The sequence below is a fragment of the Taudactylus pleione genome, unplaced genomic scaffold, assembly GCF_031769625.1.
Source record: "Taudactylus pleione unplaced genomic scaffold, aTauple2 ptg000529l, whole genome shotgun sequence".
Taxonomy (NCBI): Eukaryota; Metazoa; Chordata; class Amphibia; order Anura; family Myobatrachidae; genus Taudactylus; species Taudactylus pleione.
The window spans coordinates 5,303,643-5,323,087 of NW_028284931.1; the positions used below are offsets into that span (position 1 = coordinate 5,303,643).

At 45.3% G+C, this 19,445-nt stretch overlaps 1 protein-coding gene across 1 annotated transcript in view; it reads left to right on the plus strand.

Annotated features, from left to right (window-relative positions):
- The window catches only part of HDGFL2 (HDGF like 2), a 172,956-nt gene that overhangs the window by 72,845 nt on the left and 80,666 nt on the right, over nt 1-19,445 (plus strand). Inside the window, exons 6-8 of the mRNA XM_088450837.1 lie at nt 115-180; nt 268-394; nt 482-551. Coding sequence (XP_088306963.1) covers nt 115-180; nt 268-394; nt 482-551 — 263 coding nt within the window. The remainder of the gene's footprint in view (nt 1-114; nt 181-267; nt 395-481; nt 552-19,445) is intronic.

Genomic DNA, 19,445 nt, shown 5'->3' on the forward strand with positions numbered 1-19,445 from the left:
TACTGCGACAGTTATGGTTTTATAACTAGTAGTATATTTTGAAGCCCAGGAAATTCTCAAATTAGATTTTGTCCTTGTTGGAAATATAGAATACTAATGAATATGTACTTCCAGGATTTCAATCCGGAGAAGAGCGCATCCTGCACCCAGTTAAAGATAAGTTCAAGGCAGAAGGTCAAGGTTAGTAACCCTTTACTATGGTACATCAACATTGCTATTTACTTTTTCATATAGCCTGTAAACATCATTTGGATGTGTGTATTGCAGATTGTGGCAGATTCTGACTCTGAGTCAAAATCTGGCTCTGATGAAGAAAGTGATCCAAGGCAACGGTCGTCTTCATCATCATTATCTGAGAAGCCTGTGAAAAAGACTCTGAGAACCACAAAAGCAGGTCAGTGAGCACAACCAGATTCATTGGAAAGAATATACAGGCAAGTTCATAAGGTGATATTTGTATTCTTTATCCATGGTATTGTAGCAGGAAAACCTGGTGCTAAACCTCAAACACGGATGCCCAAAGCACAGTCTCCCAGTTCCAGCAGTGACAGGTGAGTGTGACACATTTTGGGATTGAATGCACATTCTTGTACAATAACAAGTGCTATTACCAAAGAAGAAATACTAATAGTTTTTTGTAGACCCTTACTCCCAACTTTTCTGCAGCAGTCAGGTCACATGCAACTCTATCACCAGAAGTCTTTTTTTGCATATTTTTGTTTGCCAAAAATGCATCTAATGGTGCATACACATGGTCAGATGAACGATTTTACAAACTATTTGAACGATTTCAGACCGTATTAAAATGAATGAAATCGACAAAATGTGACTGCAAACACATCAGATGTCCGAATTAGTTATCTGACGAGCAGAAACGCTTATCGTTGCAGGCTCACATGCCAGATTTTTAAAATAGTTGTTGTTCAGATCTGACCGAAAATCTGACCATGTGTATGCACCATTAGTCGCAATGTCATGCGACTGGAATTAATTTGATATGTGACACTTGTAGTGTATATTTGTGTGTAACTGTATCTGTATATGGAGCACAACGGTACTTGGAATGACGAAAGCTGCAGCCACTGCATTGTAGAATTTTGTATGCAGAGACTTAGACGCACACAATTATACGTGTGCATATCAAATTAATTGGCAAAGGCTGCTGGTGTGTCCTAGTCACATCACAATGCGACTTAGATACATTTTTGGCAAACAAAAATACGCAAAGATGACGTTTGGCAATAGCAGAGTTGCATGGGACCTGATGGCTCACTCACTTCAGGTAAGTCACGTTGCGTGGCCTATTGAGGCTAGATGTATGAGGACACATCTGTATGTGTTATTTGGGTTTTATATTCAAACTCGCACGTCGCTAGCCGTGAGGGGCTGTTTGGCAGGATTGCACACCATGAGGGGCTGTTTGGCAGGATTGCACACCATGAGGGGCTGTTTGGCAGGACTGCAGCAAAGCTGAGTGAGAAATTGACACCCTTTCCAGTGTTGAGATTTCATTATGGATAGCTGTATTATCATGAACCTAAATAGGAGTTCCAAATGAGTTTGAGACAGCTGTCCATTAGATCATTAAGGGACAATCGTCCTGGTTTAGAGAGCTTGTCAGTCTATTCCAAACAATCCTGGAATTGGCAACAGCCCAACACTTATCTGTAAGTATAAACGTTGGTGCATACCTTTTTAACTTCCATTTTATAACCCTATGAAAATCCCAATGCTATTTTTATACTTACAGGTAAAAGTGCTGACACTGTCATTCATTATTGCATCGGTTTTTGGAGTCACGTTTTCTAGCAAGAAAAAAAGAGATATTTCTGTTCTGTGCTGTTTTTTGTTGTTTGGGATGAGGCATGACCAAAGTGACTGGGTTACATATTGCTTATATGATGTAATTTAAAAATATAAGTGTGGAAACCTCATTGTTTGTAATCACAATCCATGAATAAAATAGACTAAAGTATAAAAATATGTTCCCAGACATGTTAACCGAACCCCTTCCAAATCTCGACACATGTAAGAAGGAATACATTTTATGATACATATGATGCTCCTTCCATTCTAAGGGGTATATTTACTAAGAATCGTGTTTTTGAGATTTACCAAGTGCAAAAATACGATTCCGCACTGAAATAGACCATCGAACCAACACGCAAGTATTTTCCATAGACAGGAATACAACTCAGATTTACGAAGAATCAGGTTTAAAGATACGATAGAACACTGAGCAGAAAAAGAATAATTAATTAGACCTGCCTGTTCTGCAGAAGCACCTCTCAGATCAGTGTGATCCAAGCAGTGCTTCTGTTTTATAGGTGTAATAAAGGGTTAAAAATTAAGAAAAAAACTGGTGTGGCCCCCACTCCAAAAGAACATAACCAGCCCAGGACCTCTGAGCCAGAAAATTGGGGGAATAACTTATTTGGGTTTCCCCTGTTTTCCTTTAACTAGCACGTACTGCGCCAGCCGGGGTGGTAATGCCATAGCAGGAGGACACAGTGTAGGGTTCCCCTGCCAAACCACTCGCCAATCCCAAACTGGTCAGCCCAATGCTCAAAGTGGGTACCCTAAGAAAAAAAATGAGATTCCCCCCTCCCGAAGATCAACTAGCTCTTCACTGCACACCTGATGGCGGTGGGTGCTGGGGTAATGTGTTAAAGATTAGAAATAATATTGTTCTTACTGTGGGACTACAGGTCCCAACAAGTCTGCCCTGCAGTACTTGTAGGAGCGCATATGCCAGCAGGCCGCTGGCACCTGTATCCACACTGTAAAAACATTATAAAGAATATACAGTACAAAAACAGCAAATATTTTAACCCTTTATGACACACTCACCTGCTGTCAAGCAACATACTTACCCCCTACTCCATTGCACTGGTGGGTTCTCTTTAGTAAGCATCCAGGGGCCCGATCCCACGGTCATGGATCACTGTGTGTACATAGTGTTTCCCCGATACTGACAGGGCCCACTTGGGGGACATGTCAGTCTCAGGGAAGCACTGTATGTATATAAAGTGCTTCTGTGTCCGTGGGATCCGGGTTTTGTGTTGCCAAGCCCTTAGATGCCTACTGGAGAAGAGATTAACATTTAGAAGTCATACGAGGGTTGTTCAATGCCTAAATGCTCACAACTCAAATTTTATTATAGATACAGATTTGAAAATTTGCAGTAAAATACTTTGAAGTCTTAGTAATAGAATGACTCTACTAAAGAAATTTACCATCTGCCCTCAAACATTTTCTCCACCTCTCAACCCAAGCTGTAAATCCACTTTGGAAACATTCCAGTGGTTGGTGTTTGACACAGGGACGTACGGTGTTTTTAACAATCTCTGTGTTCAAAATGTTGACCTCGGAGACAGTATTTGAGAGGGCCAAACAGATGAAAGTCAGAAGGGGCCAAATCAGGACTGTATGGTGGATATGGCATTAATGCCCACCGCATTTTGGCAGTGGCCGCAGATGTTGCCATCGAACTGTGAGGTCTGGCATTGTTGTGGTGTAAGATGACATTTGACAGTGGAATTCTTGACCTTTTTTTGCGGATGGCTTCTTTCAGCTTCTTAAGTGTAATAATGTATCGATCACTGTTGATTGATTGATTTGGTTCCAAGTAATCGATGAGAATAACACCTCGGCAATCCCAGAAGAATGTGGCCATGGCTTTGTTTACGGATCGCTGTGATTTAAACTTTTTTGGCCTAGGTGAACTTGGGTGTTTCCATTGCTTTTGATTGGGCATTTGTTTCTGGGTCATAAAGGAATACCTAGGTCTCATCTCCTGTAATGACATTTTCCAAAAACGTCTCTAGGTTAGCTTCAAAGTTGGTCAAAAGGTCATTGCACACTTCCACCCTCTGGGCCTTATGATCCCTGGTTAATTGCTTTGGAACCCATTTAGCACACACTTTATGATATCCCAAATCATTTATTAGTGTTTTTACAGTGCCATGGCTACATTCAAGTTCATCACTGACATCTCTGATGGTCACATGACGGTCTTTCTGAATAATGGCATCGACTTTGTGTCAGTTCTCTGCTGTCATTGCAGTTGATGGTCAGCCACCACGAGGTTTGTCGCACATGGACGATTCCCCCAATTGAAAACGCTTCATCCACCTTCTGACATTGCTATAGTCAATTGTACGCTCACCATACACTTTTTTCAGTCTTCTGTGGATTTCTGTAGCACTGCAGCCTTTTTTTTCCAGAAATTCAATGACTGCTCTTTGATTCATCTTGGATTCCATGGTATTTCTTGGACTACCTAAACAAAAATACACATATAGCTAGCCGACATATTAAACTACAAACTGACAGTTTCAAAAAAAATATTGCACATTATTTCAGAGTTATGAGCATTTAGGCATTACTTTTTGAACAACCCTCGTACATACAAAAATAAACAAATGTAAGGAGAATAATACAGAAACTTAGCATAGTATAATACCGAGCAAACGACTCATCGGTAGTAGTTACCGCGCAACCTCACAACATCATTTCTCCTTCATCCACTAGGGGACACTGGAGCATAGACAATGGGCTATATACTATGGTAGAGTAGAATTTGACGCCAGATAAGAACCAGTTATCCCATCTAGTCTGCCTCTTTTCAAATACAATACTTTTGGCAACTTCAGCCCTATTTGCTCCCTGGCGCTTTAAATAATATAGAAGTGTGACTGGCCTCCCCATTCTATGCCCCATCAGCCCCAGTTGTAGAAATGTGCACATTCAGCCTTTATTAATTTATTTTATTTTGATTTCTTTATTCCTTTACTTCGTGAGGACAGGCTTACTGTGGCAGTCTGCCTACGACGTTGGTGTTGCCGGGAAGGGAACCGCCACTGCTACTGCAGCTGGTAACTCTGAAGGGGGGGCCTCTACATAGACTGTCATCGTACGCAGCGGAGCCTGCCACAGCTGCCCAAGGCCAGTGTCCGTGTCCCCTGCTTGTCCCACCATGCCTAGCATCCAGGTCACAACAGTGTTATGTATTCCCATCCCTCCTGTCGAGCAGGAGTAAAGGGTAAATATTGCTTGACAGTGTGGCTACAGCGGCTGTCACAGATTATGGTGCCTGCGTACAGGGCTCAGCTTCCATTTTCTGTTAGCAGAGGAGGAGACCGCTACAAAATCCCACTATTTACAAGGTAACGGAAACTGCCCCTCCTTCCCACGGCGTGCCATCTCCCTGGGCTTGCCACGCCTGCCTGGTATCCAAGCCGGCATTGTACCGGTCTCCGATGGCTGCTGATCTTAAACAGTGCATCGCTGACAGGAGTATCTGCAGCAAGGGCTCAGTGTTAAGAGCCAGCTTCATATAGAGGGTCATTGTACTGCTTAATATTACCGCGGTCCTGCCATTTTCTAGGTCCGCAGAGCAGGGCCTTTTGTACTGGCAGGCACTTCATTTTTCAAGCTGCTGTAGGTAACCGCTCTATTAAAACTTCCAGAACAACAATGGCTTAAGGCTCGCCCACTATTACCTTTTAATACCAGCGCTAGCAGTATTAGACTGGCTGGATAACAGCGCTTAATGCCGCTACCCCACTTGGGGACTAAACTGGGGGGGGGGGGTCTCACTGTGGAGCTTCCTCAGTGCCGGTCATCCCTTATGCCAAAAAGATATAAGGCTCCTCTTATTGCAGGTGTGCTCCCACACGCAGGACGCCCACCCTTCTAAGGGAGAAGGGAGGTCTAGCTGGCCTTGTGGTTATGTCCCTGCCTAGCATAGACAATAACAAGGGCGCAAACAGTAAGCATCACTATGTGTAATAGGCGCGGTCTCTTACTTAGCCCGCCATATCTACTAGTGCACTGCTAAACTCGGGAGTATTACAAAACCCTGCAACACAATGTCGCGGTTGGCCTGCACTTAGCCTGTTTGCTATTAGCGCAGAAGTTGGCTATGTGATAGGTTTTAGGTATATCCATACTTCACGGCAGGTGTACAAACATAAAATTTACGCTTCCCCTATAATTTCACAGCCATCAGTGCTACCCATGGAGGTACAGTATGCAGGTGTTTGAGTGTATATATAGTTATATATAATGAGCTCGCTGTGGCAGTACATATTAAAACAATTGGAGTCTCTGTGTGTGTATGTATAAATGTGTGTGTGTGTATGTATATATATATATATATGTGTGTGTGTGTGTATGTATATATATATGTGTGTGTGTGTGTATGTATATATATATATATGTGTGTGTGTATGTATATATATATATATGTGTGTGTGTGTATATGTGTATATATATATATATATATATATATATATATATATATATACCATAGACAAAAAAACCTTACGATTTTTCTGGGACAAACCTACATATTTCCGCAAAATAGCTACAACCTTTTGTAATTTTCATTCACAAAATGAGCAAAACACACTAAATTGTGAGAAAAGAAAAAGAAAAATGTACCTTCAAAAGTCGGACGAGTTCAGGCGCAGCGAGCCTGAGAGGCCAGGAAGGTCACTACTGCACTCCATGCAGGCGGCGGGAAAACTGACTAGGGAGTTTTCAAACAGCACCTAGAGATAGGAAGGTACTAGGTGGGGCAGGCCCCTGCTCCCCCTTGCGGAAAAGAGGTGAGCGATAACAGCTTTGTGGCACCTGTCAGGCCAGCTACACCCCTGTGTTAATGGACGTGGTCCTTGCACAATACAGATATTGTATGCCATCACACCCTGTGGTTAACTGCAGATTCAGCACTCTCACAGAATGAGATTGCTGTCACTCACAAAATGGTGGAGCTGCTAATTTACCGAATTGTGTGCTCATTGGATTAGACTCATGCAGTCTTTGCAACTGAGGTCTGAGCAGTTATGTGGCTCACACATCCCATTCGTTTACCAAAACAATCCCACTGGGTTCCAACATCCTTGTCACTCCATACATCCATCTCATTTAGAATACACATTCAGCTACTTAATTTCTAAAGCTATCATACTCTGTCTATGCATGTACACTATCTTCGCCTCTATGCTGGTATAACTTCCACAATATCGAACAGCTGTGTGGTCTCCTAACTGTGCTAGTTCTTTATTCTCTCATCCGCACAAATTTGTCTTTCCCCATCTGCGCCGTCCTGTCTCCCTGCATTTGTGCTGCTGTTTCCTTCCATCTGCACCACCACCTTCCCCCTAGTCACACCACTTTGTCTTCCCCTCATCTGTGACACTCTGTCTTCCTCCATCTGCACCACTCTGCCCCCCCCCCCCCCCCCAAACTGTGGCAATCTGTCTTCCCCAATCTCTGATGTGTGTTCTCCCATTGTGCTAGGCTGTATTCTGTCATCTGTACCAATCTGTCTTTACCCCTCTGCGCTGCTCTGTCTGCCTCCATCCATGCCACTGTGTACCCCTATCCACGTTGTTCTGTTCTCCCAAACCGTGCCTCTCCCCTGCACACATCTGCATCACTTTGTCCCCCCCCATCCGCACCACTGTTTTCTACCCATCTGCATCACTTTCCCATCAGTGCTGCTTAAGCTCCCCCCCCCCCTCCACGCTTATGTCCCCATCCACACTGATCTGTTTCTTCCCCATCCACTCCACTCTTATCCCATCTGTGCAGCTCTATCTTCTGCTCAGACAGCAGTTAACCAAAGGCTGTGATGGCATACCAGATCTTTATTGCGCAAGGAACACGTCCATTAAGGTGTCAGCCTTAATGATTTTAATTTCATTGTTTTTTTTTTATTAAGTTTGAGTGGCACAAATTCAGAAGGCTTTGTGAAATTTCAGATCATGTCTAAGAAGCCTTAATGGGACATGTGAAACCATAAGGTTTTTTGCCTATGCAATTTCATAGCTTTTTTAAAATGTATTAACTATCGGGGATTGGAGGTGCAAACCAGGCCACCTGCAGGGGAGAAGGGCAACAAAATGGTACACTAGCGCAGGTGGAAGAGGGGCCAGCACACAGGAGGTGGTTCGGGAGTTGCAGAGTGCGAGATGGCTGCAGGGGCAGGCTGTAGGCATGCGGGGTAGTGGCAGAAGGCTCACCGGTACTGCACATGCACCTGAGAAAATAAAATCAATAAGACACAGATGTACGAACGCTAAAGGCCATTACTCACTCCTAATTCTTCTAGATCTCTCTGCTGCCTTTGACACTGTTGACCACTCTCTTCTCATACAAACACTACAATCCATAGGTCTTCAAGACACAGCCCTTTCTTGGTTCTCATCTTACCTATCTAATCGCTCTTTCACTGTTCGCTTTTCTGATCATACCTCCACTTCGCTACCTCTATCAGTTGGAGTACCACAAGGTTCAGTATTAGGTCCTCTGCTTTTCTCAATATATACCACCTCTCTTGGCAAACTAATCAGCTCTTTTGGTTTTCAGTATCATCTGTACGCTGACGATACTCAAATTTACCTATCCTCCCCAGACTTGTCACCATCTGTGCTGGTCCGTGTCACTGAATGTCTCTCTGCCATTTCATCTTGGATGTCATCTCGCCACCTCAAACTTTATATCCAAAACAGAATTAATTATATTATCACCAGCCAATAGCAGTTACCAACCTGATATCTCTATTACTGTTGACAACTCGACAATCTACCCCACCCCACAAGCTCGCTGCCTAGGTGTGATCCTTGACTCTGAACTGTCTTTTGTTCCCCACATTCAATCTGTCTCTAAATCCTGTTACATACATCTAAGAAACATAGCCAAAATTCGACCATATCTTACGCAAGACACTGCAAAAACTCTTATACACGCACTCATAATTTCCTGCATTGACTATTGCAATAGTCTCCTTATTGGTCTTCCCAAAAACAGAAAAAGGAGGGGAGTTTAACCCCCTATTGTTCCTCAGCACACTGAATAGTACCTGCAACAATATATGAAGACTATATGGTCATAGAAATCAGAGATATTCGTTGCATGCATTTGCAAATACATGGGAAGCTGCCAGGCCACGTCACGGCTTCTCTGTCTCCAGCAGTCCCTAACACTAAGGAGTTCACATCCGGGGCGCAGTGCACCCCGAAAAACGTCCAGCCCCGGCCCCCACCAGGGCATCACACGAAAAATGGAAAAAGAGTGACAGTGCAGTGTAAAGTATAGCTGTGTAAGACTAATTAATTTGTGTTGGAAAAAGGGGTTAAAATATATGTGAATTATTACATGAAAAAGATACAAACATAATATGTGATGTAAAAAGCAACTATGTGTATTAAGTGGTGATGCCATGAGGGGGCCCAGCCAGACCAGCCCCGGGGGTCTTACGCCCGAACGCTCACCCCAAATGTAAATTATATCAATTATAAGGCCTCATGATAAAGGCACATATAAATTTTGTCAAATGTAAGGCCTCCTGATAAAGGCACATACATAAATGCATCCACATTGAGAGCCAGCTTACCTGGGAGTCACCCCTGGGAACTCCAACTAGCACTACTAGAACCAGCATGCCCTACTAATGCTGGCTACTTCATGCCACTCATTACAAACAAACAAAAAATGGCAGCTGTTCAATCAATCTAGCAGCACTAATCAGGTGCATGAAAGGGAGGGGTCATACTAAGTAGAAAAAGGAGGGGGGTTTAACCCCCTATTGTTCCTCAGCGCACTGAATAGTACCTGCAACAATATATGAAGACTATATGGTCATAGAAATCAGAGATATTAGTTGCATGCATTTGCAAATACATGGGAAGCTGCCAGGCCACGTCACGGCTTCTCTGTCTCCAGCAGTCCCTAACACTAAGGGGTTCACATCCGGGGCGCACCCCAAAAAAGTACTTTAATTTTGGGTGCGAAAAAGTCCAAAGTTGAGGGACAAACTTAAAAATTTGTGAAATAGTCTCCAGCGGGGTCCCCAAGTATGCCCCAGGTGTTTTTAACTTTGCAGGTGCTTGCGGCAGGTTGATATTTTACGATTTTCAAAACTACACTTTAGCTACTTAAAAATATGCTAGCACCCATTTTCAGGTACCTCAAATTTGCTGGGACTACTTATTTTGAGGCCAAAAGCTAAATGCTATTCTTCACCACTTATGCAAAGATGCGAAATAGCAGATAATGAGAGCATTTAAGTACCCTAAATACCTCCAGCAAGGCTATTCGGGGGTATCTATCCCCAATGTCGATGCATCATTTGGGGGGGTGTCAAACTGAATTCCCCAAATCTGACTACTTTTCGCATGTTAGTTTCGCCGGGTCCCGTTTTTGACGATTTCTAATTGAATACGGGGAAAAGCGGGCTCGTGCGTGAAACTTTTTCACATTAAAAACTAGCGATGTGGGCACGAAAAGGCCATTTCGCCTGGAATTGAATATGCCCCTATCTTCTGACAAGGTGCTCTGTTAAGTAATAGCTACTTTTTCAGAATGTTACATTTGTATCATTAACATTTGTCACACACTTACTGCCGGGCTCCCATGTTACACCTGCCCGTTCAAATCTTCTAACAGACACAATTAATGATACACTCTTGTGTTCACACGGGTGAGTCCCCGCTGGTGTGATGCGGCAGGACAGCTATCATACAACACATACAGACACAAGAGACTTGATATAGCATAGGGTCAGCGAAATGCGCATCAGCGTTACCTCGCTGTGTGTACCATAATGAGATCAAACATATGAAAATTGTGCCTGTTTGTGTTGTACTTAATAAGAGGATAAGAAACCAGTTTCTCTCCCGCATGTGATAAGTTTTGCAGGAAAGTAATCCCATTCTTTTATGATAATTATACAGATCTGCGCAAGAGTCCGTCTGATCCGGAACAGACACTGCATACAGATATTTGGCCTGGCTTATATAAATAAATAATTGACAAGCACACGGTGGATCAAATATTCTAAAGGAATCCAGGATAATAAATGATATATCAGTAGCATACTGTGAACATACAATAGTATTACTGTTGAATATACTTAGATACACATTAAAAGCAAATATAACCATAATTATTTGAAAAAACAGTGAGACTTTTGTTTTTAATTAGTCTATTTGTCTGTGTACTTGAATCACTAGTATGTCCTTTTTATATGTAAGTTTTAAATATTTTGCTGTATACGATGTTAATTTTAATTGGAACAATTAAAGGTTACATTTTACATTAAAAAAATTAGTGTGCTATAAACAAGACAACTCCTGTTTTCTTCTTCTGCTCTTGAATGCTTTGTTTAGTTGTCAGTAGGCGGCACTTCCAGTGTGATGTAAAGAGTAATATATACTAATCAAGATTATTGTATTAAATTTATATGGGGTTTTCATAAATATATAGTGCATCTAATTATAATGACTGGTGCAGTAGTTACAGGTGTTAGGATCCTCATAAATAGCTTTGTCCAAAAGGCATGAGAACGTCTTTATAGATGCATTACTGATAACAAGCTGGCCTCTCCTGAAGTTTCAATAATTGAGGCGGAACGTCAGATGGTATGTTAGGTTTGTCGCAAAAAAAATATTTAATTTCTACTTCAGGGTCCATAGGGGGTCCACAGGGTTGACCTTGGGGTATAGGTTGGGAACCAAATCCGGGCACCACGCAGTTAAAGCTTTTAGCTCCCAGGATGCACTTGGGTCCACTCTCCCTATAACCCCTCCCCCCAGCCAGAGGCACCTCAGTTTAAGTTGATGCCCGGCCGGAGTCGGGTCACCGTTACTGCAGGGGGGCTGCTTAGCAGCCCCTAAGCTTATAATTTATTTTAAAGAGTTTTATTTTATTATTTTTTACTACTCTTCAGAGCGGCAGCATCAGACTGTCCAATGGACGTCTAAGCTGCCGCTCCTACACCCCGCCGTGGCTGCGACGCCAGTACAGATCTGGGGATCGCAGCGGGACCCCAGAGTCTGTACTAGCCGGGCTCTGGAGGACTCCCTGGGCTGATGCCGGATCGACGGGGACAGGTAAGTCGCGTGGTCACCGCTTGCGGTGACCCGCGTGTACATGCAGCCTTATGCCTCCGGTCTCTGGGGACAGACCGGAGGCGCTAGCGGTGGCGGCGGGCTCCCCCTCCATGGAGGCACACCCCGCGTGTCCACAGCCCACCAGGGATTATAGCGGGAGCCGGCATCCCGGGGGGTAATTGCTAGCCAGGGGAGGAAGCCTTCCCTGTCTAGCGGCTCCTCCCCTCAGCTCAGCGCGCCTTTCAATGCTACAGTCTGGCGTCGCTGAGCTGCTTCCTCCGCGGGCCACGCTTCTTCTGAGGTCTCCAGCGGCCATTATCTCTCGGTGGTGCTGCAGAACTCCTAGGATGACAGTGAGCCCAGTCCCCCTGCGTACCTGGCCATTTTGGGTGAGTGTACACAGCGCTATAGCCTTCCCAGACACTGAATCTGGGCAGTTGAATGTAGCGACATTGTGCAGTATATTATATGTCATGCTTATTTATGTACAGTATATATGTCTGCATTGTAGGTGACTTATGCTAGTGCTGACTGTCTGCTTTTTCTCTCAGCTGTCAGTGTATATCTATCCCTTTTCTTTATCTGCCCTAATACAGGTGTACCTGGGGTGGTTCTGAGACCTCACATATATATACTTGTTAATATTTGTGAGGTTTGTCACATACTGTTGCGTGCTGCACGTTGCCATATTTTAGATGGAACTGTGTGTTGCATACGCTGATAATGGGTCCCTGCAGCTACTCTTAGCGTTAGTCAGGACCGGTATGGCGCTGCTTAATATTTCCGTCAAGATGGTCAAATATATCTGACCAGGAGATTGCACCCGATACTGCACCCATTATTGCTATCCTGCAAGTCATAGCCTGCAGGAATTAGTGCGGAGGATTTTAACAAGGTTTATGTATGCGGCGCCATCTGGTGCCGGGCCCCTTGCACGAGCCCCTTAAAGGGCAGTTTATTTCTCAGGATCCTCTCCTTTGAGGATCGCCGGGCGTGCCCCATTGTCGTCACTCGCTTGGAGTTACTTCACCATACTGCCCTTTTCAACTCGGGGTATCTCGCAATTTCTTGCAGTTACCCCTGTGTCACAGACTATCGCTCCCTGCCGGGGTTTTTCACAGTACATGAATTACCTCCGATATCACATCGGTCTGTCATTCCCCTTGCAGGGATTACCACAACGGCCACCCTGGTGGATGTCGTTTTCTACGAAATACTAAATGGCGTGATATACGCCCTGTGGTTACTTCCCAGTGGCTCTGCCGTGAACTGGATGGTGTATTTGGCTCTTTCCCTCTCACATGGGGGGAGCTGATTTCAAGTATTCTTATCCCTGCTTTGGGGCTGGTAGCCAGGTTCATTCTGGATATAGAGAATGTTGATCCTGCACCTGTATCATACATTTCCCGTTTCTGCCCAGCGGGTGGATCTCATGGCGGGAGTCTGGCTGTCTCCAGATACGAGGAGTCACAAAGGCCTCCTGTTTCCCATTCCCTGAGGGTCCTCACAAGTAATGGAATCTCCTTCTGGGGTGGATTTGTATGTTCATCATCGGATTACAGGCATTAATAAGCCTCCCATCCCAGGCTGGACGGATTTTACGGATCCGTAGGTGGTAGCTTTGCCTGAAATCAATGTACTCGTTTTCAGGGCCTGTTGCTCGTCCTACCATGGCCATCGCATGGTGATGCTTTTGTAACGTTTTCCCCTCCAACACGTCTGGGGTTCAAACGTCTTTTGCCGCTCACCTAAAATATGCAGTGGTCGTGTGGGATTACCTACATGGGATGCCGGTCTTCTAACTTTCAGGGTTTCGGCTGCGACTGTATCCGCCGCAATACCCTATGGCTACGTTATGGGAAAGCAGAGGTGCAGACTCCTTCCATGGGGAAGATCTTGTTTGGTCCTTACCTTGACAAGATTGTTGCATCATTGGCAGTATCACTAATGGAGAGATACTGTCTTTAGCTATTCCCACTATATTCGGACTAACTCTGTTAAGTCTTTGTCCTCAGGGTCAGCCTAAAGGCCTGTTTTTTCCTAGGCTGTCGGCCTCCACGGGGGCCACCATATCCAGTACCGAGCAGTCCTGGACTTACGGATGACCCTGCTTCTACGCCTGAGGATAAACCTTCAGCCTGACAGGACAGGTCTACATCTGGGGAATTCCAGAGTGAGGTACTGATTCTCAACGGCCTCTCATTGCTTAGACGGCCTCCTCACAGGCGTTGTTCCACGGGCCCTTCTTCAGACGATCAGGGCCTTACATTACCAGAAAGCTATACAGTCTTGGCGGTAAGCAGAGCTATTTCGGCCAGCCTCACTATCTCAGCGAGGGACTGGTTGTTCTACTTTCTTTCTGGGGCAGTGACCGACTGGTCCTCATTTGCCTATACTCTGTCTCAAATCCCTGAATCAGATTCCAAGGGTGTCTGGACTCAGGTGGAATCCTTCATGCTCCATCATCCGATATTTGGAACCTGGGGATTTTATGGTATATTTGAGTATTCAGGATACGTACCTACGGGTACATACAGAGCCCTCTCATCAGCATGGGTTCAGGTTTGCTGTGCCACAGCAACATTTGCAAGTTTCGGGCTCTGCCTGTTGGGACTGTCCTCAACTCCACCGGGGGTTTACAAGCTTTATGGATTTTCTGACAGTTCACCTGTTCAGTGTATCCGAATGCTCCTTTATTTGGGCGGCCTCCTGCTTTTAGCAGGATCACCGAGGTACTTTACCGCTAGGTCAGGCTAACCGTGGCTTCTTCTCGGCACAGATAAGTAGTCAACGGAGAAAAAGTCCTCCCTGCATCCCTCACAGGGTATTCTTCATCTGGGAGCACTGCTGGATTCTCAGAATCTTAGAATTTTTCTGGCGTAAGACTAGATCTCAGCTCTTCAACTTGGAGTGTGCGGATGTCTACGCAGTCGACATATGTCATTACTCTTGGTGATGCGCGGTCTACCAGAGTGTCTACCTTTTGGTAGGGTGGAATGTGCTCCGTTACATTCCAGGCCTTGCCATAATTGACTCCTCTCCGGATGGATCGAGTTTTTTCCATCGGATCGCTGTTCGCCCGATAATGCTCTCTCTGGAGGCGAGTCGGTCTCTGTCCGTGTGGCTATGGCCATCTCGTCCAGGGTATTCTTTGCTACAGACGGTGTCTGGTCCGCATTAGTTTCGGGGCAGCTGGACGTCTGTCGCTTCCGCCCTGCCACTTAACTTGTTGTAACTTTAGGCTGTCTTGGGCCTTCACTCTGGCCTAACCCATATGTCACGGTGAACCTGAATAGGTTCAGTCGGACAGTGTCACAACAGTGGCTTGCATCTAGGCAACACTGGTAGTTGGGTGGCAATGACAGGAATGTCATACATTCTGACATAGTCCAAGGGTCTTCTCCTGGCCAACTCTGCAGTGTTCATTCCGGGAGCTCTCCGTTGGGAAGCGGGCTTCCTCAGCTGTCACGACGTGCATTCCGGGGACTAGTCTCTTCTCCAAGAGAGGTTTCAACTCCTGGTGAGCAGAGGGGGCCTCCCTGAGGTGATTGATCCTTATGGCCTTCTGACTCTATCACACATTGCCGGTGTTACAGTCCAGCTCTAGGAGTACTGAAGCTACCTTCAGTGACTCTTTGTCAGTGAAGTGGTCCTTCCACTTTGTGTACCTGTGTCCTACGGTCTCCCTTCTTCCTCGAGGTCTTCGGAAGTTTAATTAGAGACGGAAGGGCTTTCCTTCTGGGGGCTCCAGTTTGTCCCGGACATCACTGGTACTAAGATTTTCGGAGTCTCCTCATCGATGCTCCGTTCCTACTGCTTCACTATCTGGACCTGTTGTCTCAGGGTCCTTGTTTTTCCCTAGACCTGGATCGTTTGTCTTTGTCTGCGCCGCTACTGTGGTCGTAGGGCTCCCCTGGCTCTGTCTTCATTGAGATGTTTAGAGCAGATAGGCCAGACTTTGCTGGCATCTGCCATGGACTGTGGCATACATAATTCTTATGGTATCGTACCTGTCGATACGATCCTCCAGTGTCCAGGATTTCCAGATATTCTGGCATTCCTACCGGCTGGCTTGGGTTTCACCCTCGGCATGGCCTTCCTGACAGTGCGGATCTCTACACTGTCAGTATGGTTAAGATGTGGAATTGCTCCACTGGTATCCAGTTCATCCATTGGAGTGTTTTTCTGGATTATGCTTCCATTTATCCTCCCTAGGGACTCCTTGGGAGTTAGTAGTGGTTCTTCGTTCCCTCTGGGGACAGTAAATGGAACCGCTGGTTGTGATAGCCATTACATGGTCTATTGCTTAGGCTCTCTCTTTCTCTCAGGGTGTTTATATCAACCAGGAGAGTGTCTGAATTGGGAGTGTTCTCATGTGGCTCCCTCTTCTGGAGGGCATCATGTCAGGGTGTGAGTTGCTCTCGCCCTGTGTTTCTTCTTAGTGATTTATAGGTTCCATATTATTCTGGAACTTTATGGTACGGCCATTCAGTCCCCAGTCCTCTCGGCTGGTGTGGCCTCATTGCCTGTCTGTGGGTTTATGTGATCCGTTCAAGTTCCTTACGGAAATCGGACTCCTTATTGGTGGTCTGAGATTTCTGGTTTTAACAGGAAAGGATGGCCGGCCTATGGCCAAATGTTGGCTGGATGGCCTCGTATGTCTTCTTCAGGGGCCTACACATGGGTAGGCCTTTCTGTTGTTGATGCTTGTTTTTTTCTCGGGCCATGTAACCCTTGTGGGCGGCTCGCTGTGGCACCTTGGCTGTTTTGCCTTGCTAGGTGGCCACATGGTCTTCTGTCCACACCTTTTTTTAAGGTTCTAGGCATTGGTTTCCTTTGCCTCTCAGGATGCTTCCTTTTTGGCGGCGGATTCTCCTCTCAGCACAGGAGCGTCCCCACCCTTGGTTGAACTGCTTTGGGACATCCCCAAGGTCAACCCTGTGGACCCCCTATGGACCCTGAAGTAGAAAACAAGAGATATGGTAAGAACTTACCTTTGTTATCTCTGTTTCTATGAAGTCCATAGGGTCCACAGGGCGCCCGCCCTGACGCACCTGGCTTCATATGGGCTGTGTTACTGGTCACCGGTTTCCCGTCTCCTTTTCTGTGACAATGGTTCTTGAGTGTTCCAGTTTTCTCTCTTTTTCTCTCCTCCTCCGGCTTTTGGCTACTTACAAACTGAGGTGCCTCTGGCTGGGGGGAGGGGTTATAGGGAGAGTGGACTCAAGTGCATCCTGGGAGCTAAAACTTTAACTGCGTGGTGCCCGGATTTGGTTCCCAACCTATACCCCAAGGTCAACCCTGTGGACCCTATGGACTTCGTAGAAACAGAGATAACAAAGGTAAGTTCTTACCATATCTCTTGTTTTTTAAACTCCTACTTAACATAATTCTATTTACCACTGCATATTGATTAAGGGGACTGTAGGGACAAACGAAAGTCCTTTATGTAGGACTGATAATTAACTGTTGGTAAGCACCCAGTCTGACAGATTGAATACTAGGTCCTGTGTCCCTTTTGGTGGTCTTCCTCTGCCTCATGGTTTGTTGCCGACTGCTGGTATGTTTGGGCCTACATCTAAAAAACGTAGGCCCAAACATACCAGGAGACGGCTGATTGCCAACAGGTGAATGCCCACGATCTTTGTATTTAAAAGTATGTATAGTCTGTTTCACTTTTATTGGTAGCTGCCTCCTCTGAGGTATCAAATCTGGACCTACTCAACATACGTCAGAGCAAAGGTCTCCTATCAGTATTAGGATAAGCACCAGTGAGCCAGTTGTACACCCTTTGTTCATAGTCAAGATCAACCTTCTTCCTCTTCTCACTTTTGAACCTGACCAATGAGTGACAGCCACTATGAGTACCTCGTAATGCCCTTTGGCCTCAGTAATACTCCTGCAGTATTCCAGCATTATATGAATGAGACCTTGATGATGATCTCATATTTGCCAATAATCTTGAAGAACATCGTGTTCAAGTCAAGGAAGTATTGTCAAGTCTTCGCATTCATCTCTCAACGGGTAGCTGATCGCCTCCATCCCTGTGGGTTTTATTTCAGGAAATTTGCTACAGCTGAATGTAATTACTCCTTTGGAGACCAATAACTTCTTGCTATCAAGTTAGTCTTAGAAGAATTGCACTACCTGCTGGAAGGAGCTTTACATCCCATCAGTATTTTTACAGATCATAAAATCTTTTGTATCTTCAATCCTAGACAAATCAGATGGGCATTATTCTTTTCCATGTTCAATTTTAAATTATCTTTTCGACCAGGAGACCAAAATCAGAAGGCCGATGTGCTATCAGAGAATGATAATTCATCCAGTGAAATACATCTCATCATTGATCCACTTGCATTTGCTTCTGTTGGCGTAAAAGACTCTCCTCCTGTTGGGAAAGACTGGCTGGGCAGTGGTTTCCTCTCTGTTCCACATCACCCCTGGTCTCCTCTTTCAATTGATTTTCCAATAAATTCTTTACCATATGGGTAGTGGTGGATCGGTTTACTAAGATGGCTCACTTCATAGCTCTCATTGGTCTTTCATCAGCTCCCAAGTTAGCTCAGATGTTCATTCAAGAAATTTTCAGACTTCATGGCCTTCCTCAGGAAATAGTTTCAGATTGAAGAGTGCAATTTGTGGCAAAGTTTTGGCGGTCCTTATGTACTTCACTTCAGGTCAAGTTCAACTTTTCCACTGCATACCATCCTCAATCCAATGGTCAAACAGAGTCAATCAAATCTGGAAGGTTTTCTTATGCTGCCCATCTACTAGGCAATTTTGACAGACGATTGCACGATAACGTCGTTATCGTGCAATCGCTTGCAAATCTTTCGCAAATTAGGCACTTTAAAGTCGGAAACAACCAGCGATGCACGCGTCCACTGGTCGTTTCTGACATAAATCATTGGGCAAACATGCTGGTCAACCTGACAATAGCGCCAGGTTCAGCAAGTTGCCAGAAGATTGATGAGCCTGCACTGAACGACTGCTCATTCATTGTAGGCTTATTACAGACATAGAAACCACAGCAAGATTACAGTGTCGTAATCGTGCTGTCGTTTCTATGGTCTGCTAGTGGATGGGCAGCATTAGACTGTACGTTTCATCCTCTCAAGGTGACTGGGCTGAACTTCCTCCTTCTGCTTAATTTTGTCATAATAATCAGTATTGTTCTTCTTCTGGAACCACACCTTTCTATGCCAATTATATTCTCCACCCCAGAGTTCCTGTTTTTCAACCCCTCCCTGCATCTCAGGTTCCAGCCGCTGATCGCACCTTACAGCACTTTTCTAAAGTTTGGAAAGAAATCCGCTTGTCACAAGCCACCTGAGAGACCCCAGAACCAGACTCCGCCACTTGCCTTTTACGGGCGCTGTCCCGCTGATTTCTCCGGCTCCCACGCTGTGCTGCGGTGGTTTTCTCCGGCGGGTCCCGCTGGTCTCACCTCTCCACGCTGGCGCCTGCAGTCTTTAAGCTGTAGCAGGGCCAGCGTTCCACAGGATTCGGTTGCCGTTCTCCGGTTCATGGGTGCAACCA